This window comes from Primulina tabacum, chromosome 15 (genome assembly GCF_025594145.1).
Source record: "Primulina tabacum isolate GXHZ01 chromosome 15, ASM2559414v2, whole genome shotgun sequence".
Taxonomy (NCBI): Eukaryota; Viridiplantae; Streptophyta; class Magnoliopsida; order Lamiales; family Gesneriaceae; genus Primulina; species Primulina tabacum.
In genome coordinates this window covers 33,800,827-33,816,790 of record NC_134564.1, presented here as the reverse complement: position 1 = coordinate 33,816,790, position 15,964 = coordinate 33,800,827, and the positions used below count along the sequence as shown (strand labels likewise).

At 31.3% G+C, this 15,964-nt stretch overlaps 2 protein-coding genes across 2 annotated transcripts; one reads left to right on the top strand and one right to left on the bottom strand.

The window, feature by feature from the left end:
• Positions 1–1,246: 1,246 nt before the first annotated feature.
• On the bottom strand, positions 1,247–2,856 carry LOC142526969 (trans-resveratrol di-O-methyltransferase-like). Its single transcript, XM_075631668.1, has 2 exons — positions 2,038–2,856; positions 1,247–1,711 (listed from the first exon to the last, which is right to left on the bottom strand). The coding sequence occupies exons 1-2, from the start codon at positions 2,812–2,814 to the stop codon at positions 1,409–1,411; spliced, it is 1,080 nt and encodes a 359-aa protein (XP_075487783.1). The 5' UTR covers positions 2,815–2,856; the 3' UTR covers positions 1,247–1,408.
• A 5,894-nt stretch (positions 2,857–8,750) lies between these two features.
• On the top strand, positions 8,751–11,616 carry LOC142526997 (wax ester synthase/diacylglycerol acyltransferase 4-like). The gene is made up of 5 exons (XM_075631702.1): positions 8,751–9,042; positions 9,494–10,072; positions 10,504–10,860; positions 10,949–11,086; positions 11,201–11,616. The coding sequence occupies exons 1-5, from the start codon at positions 8,839–8,841 to the stop codon at positions 11,345–11,347; spliced, it is 1,425 nt and encodes a 474-aa protein (XP_075487817.1). The 5' UTR covers positions 8,751–8,838; the 3' UTR covers positions 11,348–11,616.
• The last annotated feature ends 4,348 nt before the right edge of the window (positions 11,617–15,964 follow it).

Here is a 15,964-nt window from a genome sequence, read left to right as displayed (position 1 = left end):
AAAATTGGAAAAATAGGAGGTATTAAGAGTTGGATAAATAATTCTAGGGGGTGAGGAGGTATTATTTTAACATACCTAATATAACCTAATCATTCATAGGAGGGATTGACTTGGTTAAATAATCACGCGTACCAAACAGCTGACTAGGCAGGATAAAAAAAATAATCCCGCCTAATCACGCGTACCAAACGCTCCCTAATGGTATAACAAGTGCTTCGTTAATAAAAATTAAGACTCCGTTACGAGTTTCAATATTTTTTTTAGTTTCGAAAAAAAATTATTTTCATGCTTCCAAGAGTCATGTTCTTCATTAATCTTGAAAATTTCATGCAAGCATGAACGTATTACGAAGTAGTAATATACATTAATGTGATTATCTTAAATTATTATATGTTTTTTATATGCTAAATAAGATAATTTTAATATATCTACTTGCAATGAAAAATTTTTATAAACATGGATTTTATTTTTTGTAGTAATTGAAATTTAAATTAAGCAATAAAGAGGTTTTTAATATGGTCGAACAATCAACGTAAACTATGAAACTATCTATTAGGAAAAACTTTATTATAAACATTAATTGTACTTTTACAATTAGAGACTCCATATCTAGAGGGCTTAACCACGATTCCAAACCCATGGCTTCCATTTTAATTAAAGATGGAACCAAAACCAAACTGCTTGGATACGGTTCCGATTTCGATTTCTAATAGTTTTAGTTATAGTTTGAACAAAAATTTTATTCGTTTAAATTTTAAAAAAAATAACAATACAATATGTGAGACGATGAAACCAATTATTTAACAATGATGTCATAAAATAATTTTAATATTTAGTTTTTATTCCACAAGAAATAAAAATAAGAGGTGGTTGAGGTTCCTTAGTTTTGAGAACTAGAACTGAACCACATGTTCACTGTTTTGGTTCCCATTTTAGAATTGATCAAACCAATAATAAAAAAATTGTCGACCCTCTTTTGCTTAAATTTTAAACAATCTTAGTAGATGTTTATTCAGTGAGTACCATTTGTTTTCAAATCTACTTCACTTATAATCTTTTAAAAACTAGGATCGTTCTCTTCCATTAATTTTTTTCTGTATTACGTACAACGTAATATGTTCCAAATTGACTACATGACTATCTAAGTGTATCAAAGATGTATTTGTTGTATAGGAGCTATGAAGGATAATAAATTACAGACCAAAACATTATATTATCACATTTTACCAATAAGCCGGTGCAGTACTTCAACATCGGAAGATCATCCGAATCGTGCAAATTAATTAAACCATCCAACGAATCACAACATGCGACATATTAAAATGGAACAATGGGCCGACAAATTATTACTTATTTTTATATGTGACATATATAAGTGACACCAAATTAAACATGCATGCATGTAGATTCAAGGATAAACTTCAATAATAGATCTCACACCTAATGTTGGAGTAATGTTGTAGCTACTGAAGCCAGCATCAAGAAACAGCTTCTTCCATTCTTTCTCATTTCTTTCTTTTCCATTCAAGTAAACCATCATTGCGATATCGAAGAAGAGTTGATCTTCTTTTACTGTATTGTTTTCTTCGTTATACCCCAGAACTATATCGATGATTACCACTTTTCCTCTCCTCTCCTTTCCGAGGATTGCATCTTTGCATTTCTTTAATATTTTGATGCAATCTTTGTCGTTCCAATCGTGTAGTATCCACTGTTAATTGTTTGTATCACATGAATATATATTGTCAATATGACTGACTATTCATTCGGTCAAATATTGAAAAAGAAAAGGAAATTGAAGGGAAAAATGATGTTTGTTTTGGTCCAGGTTGACGCATATTGTACTTTGGTGAAAAACAGATTATATGTTTACCATTAAAACAGCACAAAATTCATCAGGTTTGTAATTTTAGACTTTTAAATCATCTGTCACTTTCATTTTTAGCCATATTTATTGATTTAGATGTCCTCAGATATTTGATTGGTTTGACTAAAAAAATCTAATATTTACGTATAATTTAAGAGTATTGCACATACCTTTAGTAAAACAACATCAGCTGTAGGAATTTCCGTGAACATGTCTCCCCCAACATAGTTCAACTTATCGACCCCCTCCAAGCCAGAAACAACATGTGGGAGATCGAGAACTGTGCACTTCATCTCCGGGAATGCATCAGCAATAGCTTTAGCCATCGTCCCCGTCCCACCTCCTACATCGACCAAAGACTCCACTCCCTCGAATAACCTCTCAAATTCTTTACGCATTACACAGCTCACGAACCGTGCATCACCAGCCATGGCTTCATTGAACAGCTCATTCAAGCCGGTAACTGTCTTTGCTTGCTCCCAGAACATCAACCCATGCGTCGTTTCAAACGCTGTTACACGATCATCTGCCAACCATTCACTTATACTATTGCATGGCTTTATCAGAATTGGGTCGAGTATGAGTAGCAAAAAAGGTGAAACACACAAGGGCGAGTCTTTCAAAAGGAGATTAGACGACGGTGTTAGCCAATAACCCTCGGTTTGTTTGTTTTCGTTCTTGGTATCAACTTTGATGAAGAACTTGGAATGGACCAAAACACGCATTATACGATGAATGCAATGAGATTTGGCTTTGTTGATGGGGAGAGCACTGATTAATTCAGAAAGGGTCATTGGCTTGCCATGATTTTTGATGATATCTGGTATATTTAATTCAATCGCACATTTTAGGGACATGGGCAACATGAATTTGAAGATGTGATTCCAAACTTGAGCGTGAGCAATAAGAAGCTCATGAGTGGACTCTTCTTCACCGGGCAGTGCCATTGAATCACTTACTACTAATTGGTGATATTTTATGCATTAGCAAGGTAGCATACATACACTATATATAGTAATATCAAAGAATATGCTAATTAATATTTGCATACAATTCATATTTTAAATTCTAATATATATTTTGTTTGACAAAAAAATCTAATATTTTGTTTTAAGTGTGTGCTGTTATATATTCATGTGGAATCCCACATGATGGATGTGGTTTTGTTGTGTTTTTGTTTGTTCATATTTGCTGCTACGTGTGTACGTGCGTACTGTGGCAATTTTCCCATAAACTTGTAAGGTTATTCCAACAATTTGAGTTAATCACCTTGTCCGAAATTATAATGTTGGGGTAATACGAGTGAGTTTATAAGCATATAGGTACAATAACTGCTGCTAATAACTTGAGTCGATCATATTTGTAGGATAAAAACAAGATAGAGTTCGCTGATCACGAGTTTCCTGGAACAATATTTTAAATATACTTTGATGAAACTACTGAAGAGCATTTTGAGAAATTTTACATGATCAGACAATTGTGCTAAAAGAATCCAAATGGTTGAAGACGTGCGAGTGGTGTATAATTAATTTATATTTTTTTTGTGCTTAATTTTCTTTTTAGTTTCAGAGATTCGCGAAATCTATAAAGTCAATTATGGGAGTAAACAATGTTAAAATGGCAAACACAATCTAATTTGACAGCGATTTATTACAATATGAAAATAGCACCAGAAAAACAAATTATTTAATTGGTATTTTTGGTCTTTACCCAAAAGGCATTATATTAATAGAGATATCATTCTATCTTATTAACTCATGGTCTTCCTTTTATATTTTCAATATAGGACTTTGATTGTATTCCCAACAAAAATTATTCACAACTCAAAATGATTTGAAACGCGAATTTAATAGTTTTAAAGTTGATCCTATCCAAATGCATCCTTCTAGTCTATGTTCACCACTATATTCTTGATTTGATTAAATGATTATACACCTTCCACAGCCAATGCGATATAGCGATCTATAAGTGATTGAAATGGTTGACCAATTAAATTGACAAATTTGACCATTCATCCTTGAAGAAAAAGTCTAATCATTGTGTTTCTTATTCTTTTAAAAAATTAATCAATTTGTGCTAGCTGATCCAGTAGTTTTTTAACTTATAATTTTTACTTCAACTTCTAGTTTACTTTCATATCATATTTCTTTCGTATCATATTTCAGTGCGTATTGGATAAACTTCGAATTAACACAATAACATATTAATATTAAACCTGTTTTACCATATGGTCCAAAGATGGATGCAGGCACCCAAAGAAAAATAATAAAAATACAAGGTAAATCCTAAACCAATTTATCTCAATTTGCCTACCTCTATTTCTCTTATTTCTATTTTTTTTTCCCTCCGTGGTTTGATTTTTGAATTTTATATTTTCAACTTTTAAGTTTCTTATACTTTAAACTTTTTTCGAACATAATTTCTATAATATTACTATTTAATAATGCATGAATCTCCTGGAAAAACTACCCTCCATTTTATTTATAGATAAATCTAGAAAAGAACATTAATTAATATTAGCAACTCATTTAGATTTAATTTCCAAACAATACACATTTTCTCTCTCCCCCACTATATGTCTCCATATTTTTCCTCATGCAACTACTATATCCCCCTATATTGATCTATATAATTTTTCATTTTTCTAAATATCATTTTTTTTAAAAAAAATAATGTCAATAAAAGCTGACTTTGAATATTAACTTTTTCACGAATATTTTTTAGGTTTTGCTATTATATTTATGTATTATCTTGTGAACATTCAACACATATACTGACATGAATGATGACTATATGTAACATATGGCGGGGATAAAATTAGGGGTGGAGAAAAAAGCGAATTTTCGGTATACCGAGGTAACCGTACTGAAAAATATCGAATTTATAGAAATTTTTGGTATATCGAAATTTTCAGTACGTTATGGTACCGATATCGAAATATTCGGTACGGTAACGATATGAAATTTGAAATTTTTGGTATATATATCGAAATACCGAAATAATATATATAATATTTTTAAATAATAAAGTTAAATTTTTTAAAACGATATATATCGATACCGTATCAAAATAAATAATTTAACTTCTGTTTGAATTCATCATGTTGGAATAGTACAAATCAAAGTTCAGTGAAACAACTTGACTCATAGTTGAGAAAAAATGTTGAGAAGTCTTATCTCAATCGCCTAACCTTGTAGCTAGCTAGAGGACTGGATGCTGGGCCTCGACTTTTTAAAAAGCTGACAAGCTTCAGAAATCACAGGACCTCAGACATTATTGCAAAAATAGCGGATGAAGAAGTCGCACATGTTGCGGTTGAAGTTTATTGGTGTTCATTGATGTCTTGGATCTCCAGACACGTGTTGTGGTTGGTGTTTAATTATTGTCTTGATTGATTTGTTTTGTATATATCTTTTATGGTCTCTTTGATTGTCTTGAGGGATTTATTTAGTATTTGTGATCACTGGCCTTGACATTACAAGATAATGAATTTTTTTATACATATTTTCGGTATGACGGTATTTTACCGATACCGTACCGAAAATTCAGCATACCGACTTTCGGTATGGTAACTGTATCATTTTTCTCATACCGGTATTTTCGGTACGGTATTCAAAATTTCGGTACGATATACCGCATCGACCACCTCTAGATAAAATGTTGAAAATTTGGTATTGTAGCTTGGCTCCTATTTTTAGGTAATTTATCTTAAAGGTATAATTTTTTTAAAAAATTATTGTAACAAATTAGGTTTTTTTTACAACGAACTTTTTTGTTATACTATATCTCAAATATCAAGTACTATATCTTCATTATATGTTTATATTTAATTATTTCAAAAAATAATTTTTTTCCATCCTATTTCAATTTTCTATGAAGTACTTCTTAAATTCTAGCTGTATGAAAGTGTTTTTGAATGTCAACTTCAGTTTCTAACTTTTATCTAAAAGCTAAAAGCAAGATGTGATATTTTTTCTCTCTTATGGTTTTTTAGTTTAGTGCTTAAAATTACAAGTTGAAATCTATATTCTTAAAATATTTATCACATTACATTTATTTTTTAAAATAATATTTTCATTTTTATATAATTTGCATTTTCAAAAAAAACTTATACATATTTTGTGTATTTATACAAATTTTTTCATTTTTTATATTTTTATTTTTATTAATCTTATATATTTTGTAAGCATTCATGTTATAAAAATAAATTAATTTTGATATAATATTCATAATGTAATAATAATTATATAAGCACATTGTTGATTGTGTGAATAGATAATTAAAATAGAACAATTTTATATAGTTTAAGGATATGATTGTCATTTGATTAAATATTAAGTTTAGAAGCAATTATTCTCCAAATACTCAAACTTTTGGTTCTAATCAACTTCAAAATAATCTCTAGATAATCGCTTTAAAATAAACAAAAGTTCTCCAAAACACTCCCCATATCCTGTGAGATGGGTAAAAAACCTAATAGATGACATATGGTACTCATGATCCCCAAGGCACAATAACATATCTTAGACTTCTCAATTGCTCACATTCCTAACAATAATAAGATAATCGATTCTCCGTAGTTTTGTAAAATCTATAACTCCCACATGTGGTTAATGTTATTGATTTATTTTTCTTAAAAAACGCGACATAAATTTTTGCCATGCATGTTATAATATTTGATTAATTTGTATCACATATTTTACTAAATTTCTAAATATATAAATGTAAAAGATGCAACTTTGTTTATCAACTTTAATTATACTCTTACTAGAGTTTAACAAAGGAAATTCAACTCTCAAAGTCAATAATGCTTGCCAGCAGTAATTTGAATCAAGTCTTGAGCCACTGAACGAGCATTCAATTATTTTGGAAGTGGTAGTCTAAATAATTACATGGTACGTAACCCCAGATTTTCCTTAATCATATCTTTTGGCCAATGTTACACTTCATCGTTCATGCAAGAAATGCAAACAACAAATAGAAAGGGTTTACTTGTGAGAGTTGGTTTAAACATTACTACGAAATAGGTAATTGATTAACTTGCATGTCTACAAAATGTTCAACTACTTTGGAAAAATATATAAATTCCACTTATTTAATACCCAAGTTTTATATGAAAGTAATCAGTTCCACCAAATTTCATTTGAGTAGGTCTCTTGTGAGACAGTCTCACGAATGTTTATCTGTGAGACGAGTCAACCCTGCCGATATTCACAATAAAAAGTAATACTCTTAGCATAAAAATTAATACATTTTCATGGATGACCCAAATAGGAGATCTGTCTTACAAAATACGATATGTGAGACCGTATCACACAAGTTTTTGTCATTTCATTTTCGTTTGTACAATATATAGAAAATTTTGCATGTCATTTAGAATTTTATTTTATATTTTATAAGTTTGTTTGAAAATAAATTTATGATCACATACAGGTAATCTAAGTGTACTACCATTCTTTGATAGGAAGCTTGAGGATCAAGTTCTTATTAATTAAGTAATATAACTATTGATAATGACGTAACTTGAGCTTTCAAACAAAAAATCTTTTAAAAAAAATGCAGTTCAATTTTTGGCAAGAAAATTTTGGCACACCAGATAATCATTTCATAATCCTTTTTTATGTTAATCATTTCATAATCCTTATTAAATATGTAATGGTTTTTTCCTTATAATTTAAGAAAATTTTGAATTATATATATGATAAAAAAAATGTACATTTTGACGTTAATACAAAGTTTGGGGAAATAAATGCTTTAGTTTGGGGTAAATAATTGTATGTTAGCTCGTTCGTAAGATCATGAACAAATTTAATATTTTTCAATAGTTCATATATACAATCAATAAATTTTACACTAATAATATAGCATATGCACGTGGAGACAAAAAAAATTGCATACTTCCGTCTATCTAGCATGTTTAATTTTGTTTTTTTTTTTAAATGGAAAATTAATAAACCAGAATAAACTAATAATTTTTTTTAAAAAAAATCAATAACCATTTTATCTAAATAAATGAAGAATTAACCACATGATTACCTTAGTAAAACTGTTCAGACACTCGCAATAGTGTGGGGACATATGAAATGTGAAAACATGGACGAGAATTAGTAAACTGATATGGGCGATGTCAACCTCATCCATAATTTAGTCAATCAATGAAAATGAGAAGGAAACAATTTTTTTATTAAAAAAAAAAGAAGAGAGAGACTATTCAAAGTGTATTTAGATTGATTGATTTGATTATTTGAAGCTAGGGATTATTTGAAGTTTGGGATTTCAGATCTAATAATTTGTTTGGACATTTGAATTTTATAATGAATTTTAAATCTTAAATAATTATTTTTTGGAAAAAATTTGTGTGAGATGGTCTCACGCGTCGTATTTTGTGAGACAGATATCTTATTTGGGTCATCTATGAAAAAGTATTACTTTTTATGCTAAGAGTATTATTTTTTATTGTGAATATCGGTATGGTTCACTCGTCTCACACATAGAAATTCGTGAAATCGTACGACAAGATACCTACTCAACCAGTACGAAAGAAAAAAGCTGAATGATTAAGGAGAAGCAAACCTGTTCCGTTGAAGGGGTCAGCTCGCGGCAGAGAATTTAATACGCAAACACGTATGAGACTAATTCATATGGTATGTATGAACGAACGTAAGATGATCCAATTTACGACGTCGATCCACGGGGGAACTAATAACTAGGCCCCCTTTAATTATTGTGGGCATGAACCGGTACTACTCGTTTTGACAGTCACTTATTACGTCTCTCTGCCCCATGCTACCCACTTCTGTTGACTACTTCTAGCCCGCCTCGCCAATATGTAGCACCTATTTGTGTGTCATATTTGTACTATAAAAAGGACACTCGATGCAGCAAGAAAATTAGTTCGTAGTACTTCAGTAGCAAAATTGTTTGTTGGTAACAAAAGGGAACTGGTCAATAAGTTATTGTAGATTGAAGAGATGTCTGTGAAGAATATGGAGTGCTATGTGGAGGAAGAAACATTGGAACCAATGAGCCCAAGTGCGCAATACTTGAAAAGCTCGGCGCTATCTCTGTCGATTCTTGGGGTTATGGAGTTCGAGTTGCCCATTGATGACTCCATGACCATGCAGCTTCTTAGAGATGTGTTTTTGCCCGTTAATCCAAGGTTTTCTTCGATAATGGTAAGTTATATATGATTTTCTTGTCTTATTTATTGTTTTTTCTGTTTAATATTATATTACTACCATGATTATTTTTTCAATCAAATTAAATCAAGAATATTGTATAACCAAAACGATAGTACGTAAAGATCAGTGATTAAGCTTGAAAATATTGTGTAATGAGCGTGCTTGATGTATAAATATGGTACAAAAGAACTAATTCAGGGATCTGTAGACTGACCCTTATTCAGATTCATAGAGTGATGAATTTCAAATGAAATTTGTTTCGGATTTATTTGAAATTCACTATAATTATTGTTTAACATACAGTTTTTATTAAATGTGAATCTGAATTTTCCGTCTAAAAAAGTTCATAGAATTCGAAACAATCAATCCAGACAAGACCTAAAATTATTTTACATAACATTTTTTTCCACTGATTTTACATGTAAATCTCGATTTTATTCAACAGGTTACAGATAAAGGAGTGAAGAAATGGAAAAAAGTTGATGTCAATCTCGAAGAGCACGTAACTGTGCCCAATTTGCCGAGTGATATGTCAATTGATTTCTACGACGAATTCTTCACCAATTACCTGTCAAAGCTAGCGATGGAAGAGTTCCCACCAAACAGGCCCTTGTGGGAAATTCACATATTCAAATACCCTACCAAAAACTCAGCTGGGAATGTAATTTTCAAGCTGCACCATTCACTAGGTGACGGCTACTCTTTAATGGGAGCCCTTTTATCTTGTCTACAAAGAGTGGACAACCCTTTGTTGCCATTAACATTTCCTTCACGTAAATCGAACTCGAAGGATCACGGTACTGGTCGAGGCTACGGATTTTTACGATGTGTCCCCAAATTCTTTTCGGGGTTGACATACACGGTTTATGATTTTGGATGGAACATCTTCAAGAGTAATTTGATTCAAGACGAAATATCTCCTATCAGATCCGGTGTCGATGGAGTCGAATTTCGACCTATTGTTACATGTACAACGACATTTTCCATCGATCGCATGAGACATATCAAGACCAAACTTAATGTGGTAAGTCTTAATTTATGCTAGTATAAGTGGATCTCCAAAATTTTGAAACGTTTGATTTTCCCTTGTCTATGTTAACATAGCTTGTGCTGGACTTACAGAATAAAAGACTACATTTTAATTATTAAAAACATATTTTATACTATGCATTAGTTTGAATTACTGATTGAGGAAGAAATTCTGGGGAGAGACATTAAAAAGCTAGGTGTGAGGATATTGTTCATGGTAAAACCATCAAGTCACGTGGAGCCCATCCATTTTTAGCTTACGCCTTCAGAAATGGTACGATAAGAACTGATTGGTCTAAAATCAACATAGAAAGTGATTTATTCTGCAATAAACTTAGATTTTTTTTCCCATCCCGTAAACGTCTAATTTCAGTATCGCATTTATTACTGAAAGTTCTAGGAAGATTTTTATTTTCGTCCTTACAGACGCTGAATGATGTGATTACGGGAATAATCACATATGGGACCCGTCTATACATGCAAAAGACAAGTAAAGAATATGGCGAAGCAAAATGTACATCACTCGTGTTATTCAACACAAGGGCCATCGGGGGCTACCAGTCAGTGAACGAAATGATCAAGCCTGGATCAGAAACTCCCTGGGGGAATCGTTTCGCGTTCTTACTAGTTTCCATACCGAAATTGACGAAAAAAGACGAATCGGATAGTCCTCTAATATTCATCAAGAAAGCACATCAATTGATCAAGAGACAGAAGAACTCTGCTGCGGTTCATTTAACTGGCCAGTTGCTCAATCTCATCAGAAAGATCCGAGGCCCCGAGGTACGTATGCCCGGTTTCGCGATTAATGGGAATTATGTAATCAAGTTTATGTATTGATTAATTTTTTGTGACATAAATAATTGAACAGGCAACAGCTGAATACATCCATGGAACGTTAAAGAACACAAGTATGGCAATTTCCAATGTGATAGGGCCTGTGGAACAAATGGCCTTGGTTGGCCAGCCAGTTAAAGGAATGTACTTCGCCGTGGCGGGGCCGCCTCAGGTAAAAGTCGCAAATATCTCATTATAAGCTAGATATAAACGACGACATACATTTCTTTAGTCGATAATCTACGTATTTGTTATTGAATGGATGAATTATTTATTGGTATTGCAGAGCTTGTCGGTGACACTGGTGAGTTATGTGGGGATGCTGAGAATTGCAATGACGATGGAGAAAGATTTCATGGATCCAAATAAGTTCAAATCATGTATAGAATACGCGTTTGAAGCAATCTACAGCGCTGCGCTTGACTCTCCGTAAATCAAGTTCTGTCATTCAAGAATATCACCAGCTGGCTGGTCCCCTATATGGGATTTATTTTATATCAATTACTTGTTTGCTCTCGATTTTTGCTTTTAATTAGAAATTGATATGGATGGAGCTAGAATATAATTATTTTTCGACAAGTTAATGTCGTTTTATAAATTCAAAAAAAAAAAAAAAAACATTTTACTTGTTATCAAGGCAAGGTTTTTGACCTTTAACAAGTGTTACAAAACTATCGGTGGTTCCTTTCGATTTTACGCAAATTATTTCAGCTTTAGAAATATATAATTTGACATTTAAATTGTATTTTGTTTTGGCTTTGTGTTATGTTTAATAACTAGTAATTAAAATATATGTTAAAATATTACATATTATCGTTTTAGTTAATTTTTTCGTAAAATATTTAAATATAAATTTTAAATGATTTAAATAAATACCAATCAACTAAACTTTATCGAAATGATTCTTAATTTACTAAGTAACATTTCATAAAACATATAGTGTTAAAAAATATAAATAAAATTTAATTAAACTAATTAAATTTGGATTTTCTTGGTCTCTTCAGTTTTTGACACGTGAAATCGAATCATATAAACTTCGATTTTAACATTTATATCTGAATTAAAAAATTCGATTTCAGATTCAGTTCGACTTTTGGTTTTTTTGGTTTGGATTTACGATTTTTTGGTTTAAACCAAATATTCAAAATTGAGAAAAAAAAAACAACTATTTTAGTCCAATAACTTGATCAATGTTGGATCTAATTCCAATAAGTTTTCAGAGTTTGGTTTTGAAACACTAGCTTTTAATTTTCAGTTATTATGATCAAATTTCTAAAAAGAAGTCCGACAAATTAACAATTTCTGATGTGATGTCAGCATTTGATTCCGTAATTATCCTTCGATGACATACCAACACTCCAATGAAATAAAAGTAAAACACAAAAAAATCAAAATTATCGCAACAAAATCAAACTTTGAAAGTTAGAGGACTAAAAATATTATTTTATTCATTAAAATTTAACTATATTTTTTTTTTTTGAAAAAATAAATTTATTTCTAATAATTCAAAACTGTTGAAAAATATATTTAAAATGTGTGTATTGAATATTTGAATGTTGAATATTTGAATGTTGAAAATAAGAGTTGTAAATATTGAAAATTAGTGTGTGATGATGTAGGTAATGATGTATTTTATTTTTGGCTTATTTGTAAAGATTTCCTATAAATAGATCTCTCATTTGTGAAGAAAATCACAATTGAGTAGAGAGAAAAATATTATAAAGTGTGTAGTTTGGTAAATTTTGAGAGTTTGAGATTTTTACTTTTTGCCATAAATTTTTACTTTTTCACAACACGTTATCAGCACGAAGCTCTAAAAGTCCTCCATCCTTTTCCAAGCTCCAAACAGAAGAAAAAGGTAATAAAAGTAATAATATTTATTTTACTGTTATTTATTTATTGTGTATATATTTAATATATAATATAATGTTATTATTAGAAATAATAAAAATAAATTTTTCAAAAACTTGTTATAAATCCTGGGAGGAAGTTAAGACGACATCCCACACTTCCGGTAAGGGATACGACAAGTATAAAAGCCTATAAGGTTTTTAAACAAAATAACTTACGACACCTCATTATAATAATGTGATATGATATACATAATTATTTAAACATGATTAATATTATATTCACCATATTATTACCATAAAATTATACAAATACATACATTTATTTTTTGTACACCAACGGTCATAAACGGTAACAAAACGGCTAGTTTTTACCATATAAATATCATCTCACAAACACATTCAATCACTCCAACTTTCTCTTCTTCTCTAAAAATTATTCTTCATCAAATTTTCGAAGAAAAAAGAAGATGACTTTCTCAAAGTTATTTTTAATTATTTTGGTTATCATACTCACGAGTCTTTTATTTATCGGAGAATATCCTCCTCGTGTGTTTTCTTTATTTTTACAAATACTTGTACTTGTTGTTTATCCATTACTTTGTATTGCAATATTCATTAACTAATAAAATGCATCGTAATTTTTTTTTAGTACCACCATGTCAAACTTGGCAAAACTCGAATTCATTGCTCTTGATATCACGGAAAAAAATTATATGCCATGGACTATCGATGTATAAATGCATCTTGAGTCATTGGGTCTAAATGAGACCATAAAAGAAAATGGCATATCGACATCCCAAGAAAAGACAAAAGCCATGATATTTTTGCGTTGGCATCCCATGGCTTTGTGGAAGGGATTAAAAGAAAGATTCGAACAAATGAATTTAGTGAGAAATCATCAGGCACGACCCACTGGTTCAACGGCATTTCCTGAAGTAAATGTCGTAAGCAAAAATGAATTTAAATCTGTAAACCAAAATCAAAGTTATAAACAAGATTTTGGTCGAGGACGAAATCGAGGTCGTGGTCGTGGATGTGGACGTGGAAGTGGTCGTGGTCGTGGTCGTGGACGCGGCCGTGGTTTTGAAAATAATCGAGATAGTTACTTTTATAACTCATCTCAAAAGAACGTCCCAAACCATCCACAGAAAAGGCATCATGAAAATATGAGTGTTAATGAGAATCACTCAAAAAGATATGAAAGTTCTTGTTTCAGATGTGGTACTCCAGGACATTGGTCCCGTATTTGTCGAGCCCCTGAGCATTTTTGTAAACTTTATAAAGAATCATTAAAGGGAAAAGAAAAGGAGACCAACTTCACTGAACAAAGTGAACCTTTGAGTGATTCAACTCATTTTGATGCTGGAGATTTTCTGATTGATTTCTCAGACAATGATCAATTTGCTGGTGGAATAAATATGTAAAATATTTTATGTACCCATATGATAATGTTTTATTGTGTGCTATATTTTTGCATTTTATTGTCAGTAATTTTATTTCATTGCATATATTTTTTGAAGTTGAAATATGGAAAATACTATGAGCAAAGCTAAAGTTTGCATACCCGATAGTGGTACAACGCACACTATCCTCCGAGATAAAAGATATTTCTTGGAACTAAAACCAACAAAAACAAGTGTGAATACAATATCAGGTCCTGTAGACTTGATTAAAGAATGTGGTAAAGCACAATTTTTGTTACCTAATGGTACAAATTTTTTTTCAATGATGCTTTATATTCACCACAATCGAAAAGAAATTTGTTGAGTTTTAATGATATATATTCCCATGGGTATGATACTCAAACAATGAATGAAGGGAATAAGAAATATATGTGTCTTATCACATATAAATTAGGAAAGAAATATGTGATTGAAAAACTACCAATGCTCCCTACTGGATTGCATTATACACATATAAGTCCGATTGAATCAAACATGGTAGTTGATAATTCTTCAATATTAACCAATTGGCATGATCGATTGGGACATCCTGGTTCAACAATGATGCGAACAATTATAGAAAATACACATGGCCATCCGCTGAAAGACCAGAAGATCTTTCAGAATAATAAGTTTCAATGTAAAGCATGTTCTCTTGGAAAACTTATTATAAGACCATCACCAGCCAAAATCCAAACTGAATCACCAATGTTTCTTGAACGTATTCAGGGTGATATTTGTGGACCAATCCATCCACCATGTAGACCATTCAGATACTTTATGGTATTGATTGATGCCTCCAGCAGATGGTCACATGTATGTTTATTGTCAACTCGAAATGTTGCATTTGCAAGATTATTTGCTCAAATAATAAAATTGAGGAATCAATTTTCCGATTATACAATCAAGAAAATTAGACTTGATAATGCTGGTGAATTTACTTCCCAAACTTTCAATGATTATTGTATGTCTATGGGAATCATTGTTGAGCATCCTGTTGCTCATGTACATACACAGAATGGATTGGCTGAATCATTGATTAAACGTCTGCAAATGATTGCTAGACCAATGATTATGAAAACAAAGCTCCCTATTTCTATATGGGGACATGCAATTTTATGCTGCTTCATTAATTCGCATCAGACCAAGTGCATATCATAAATACTCCCCATTGCAGCTTGCATTTGGTAAAGAACCAGACATTTCTCATCTGAGAATTTTTGGATGTATGGTGTATGTGCCTATTGCACCACCGCAACGAAAGAAAATGGGACCTCAAAGAAAGGTTGGAATTTATCGGTTATGATAGTCCATCAATCATTTGATATCTTGAACCTCAGACAGGCGACGTGTTCACAGCACGTTTTGCTGATTGTCATTTTAATGAGGAAATCTTCCCAATGTTAGGGGGAGAACAGAAACATACCGAAAAGGAAATTACATGGCATGTATCATCATTGTTACATCTGGATCCAAGAACAAAACAATGTGAAAAAGATGTACAACAAATTGTACACTTGCAAAGAATAGCCAATCAAATACCAGATGCATTTGCTGACACAAAAGGGGTAACTAAATCATATATACATGCTGCAAATGCCCCTGCTCGAATTGAAATTCCAAAGAAACAAATTGAAGATACTCATAATGTCATTAAACGCCTGAAGCGTGGAAGGCCAGTCGGTTCCAAGGATAAAAATCCTCGAAAAAGAAAATTTATAGAGAAACACGATGATCACAAAATAAAGAATGATG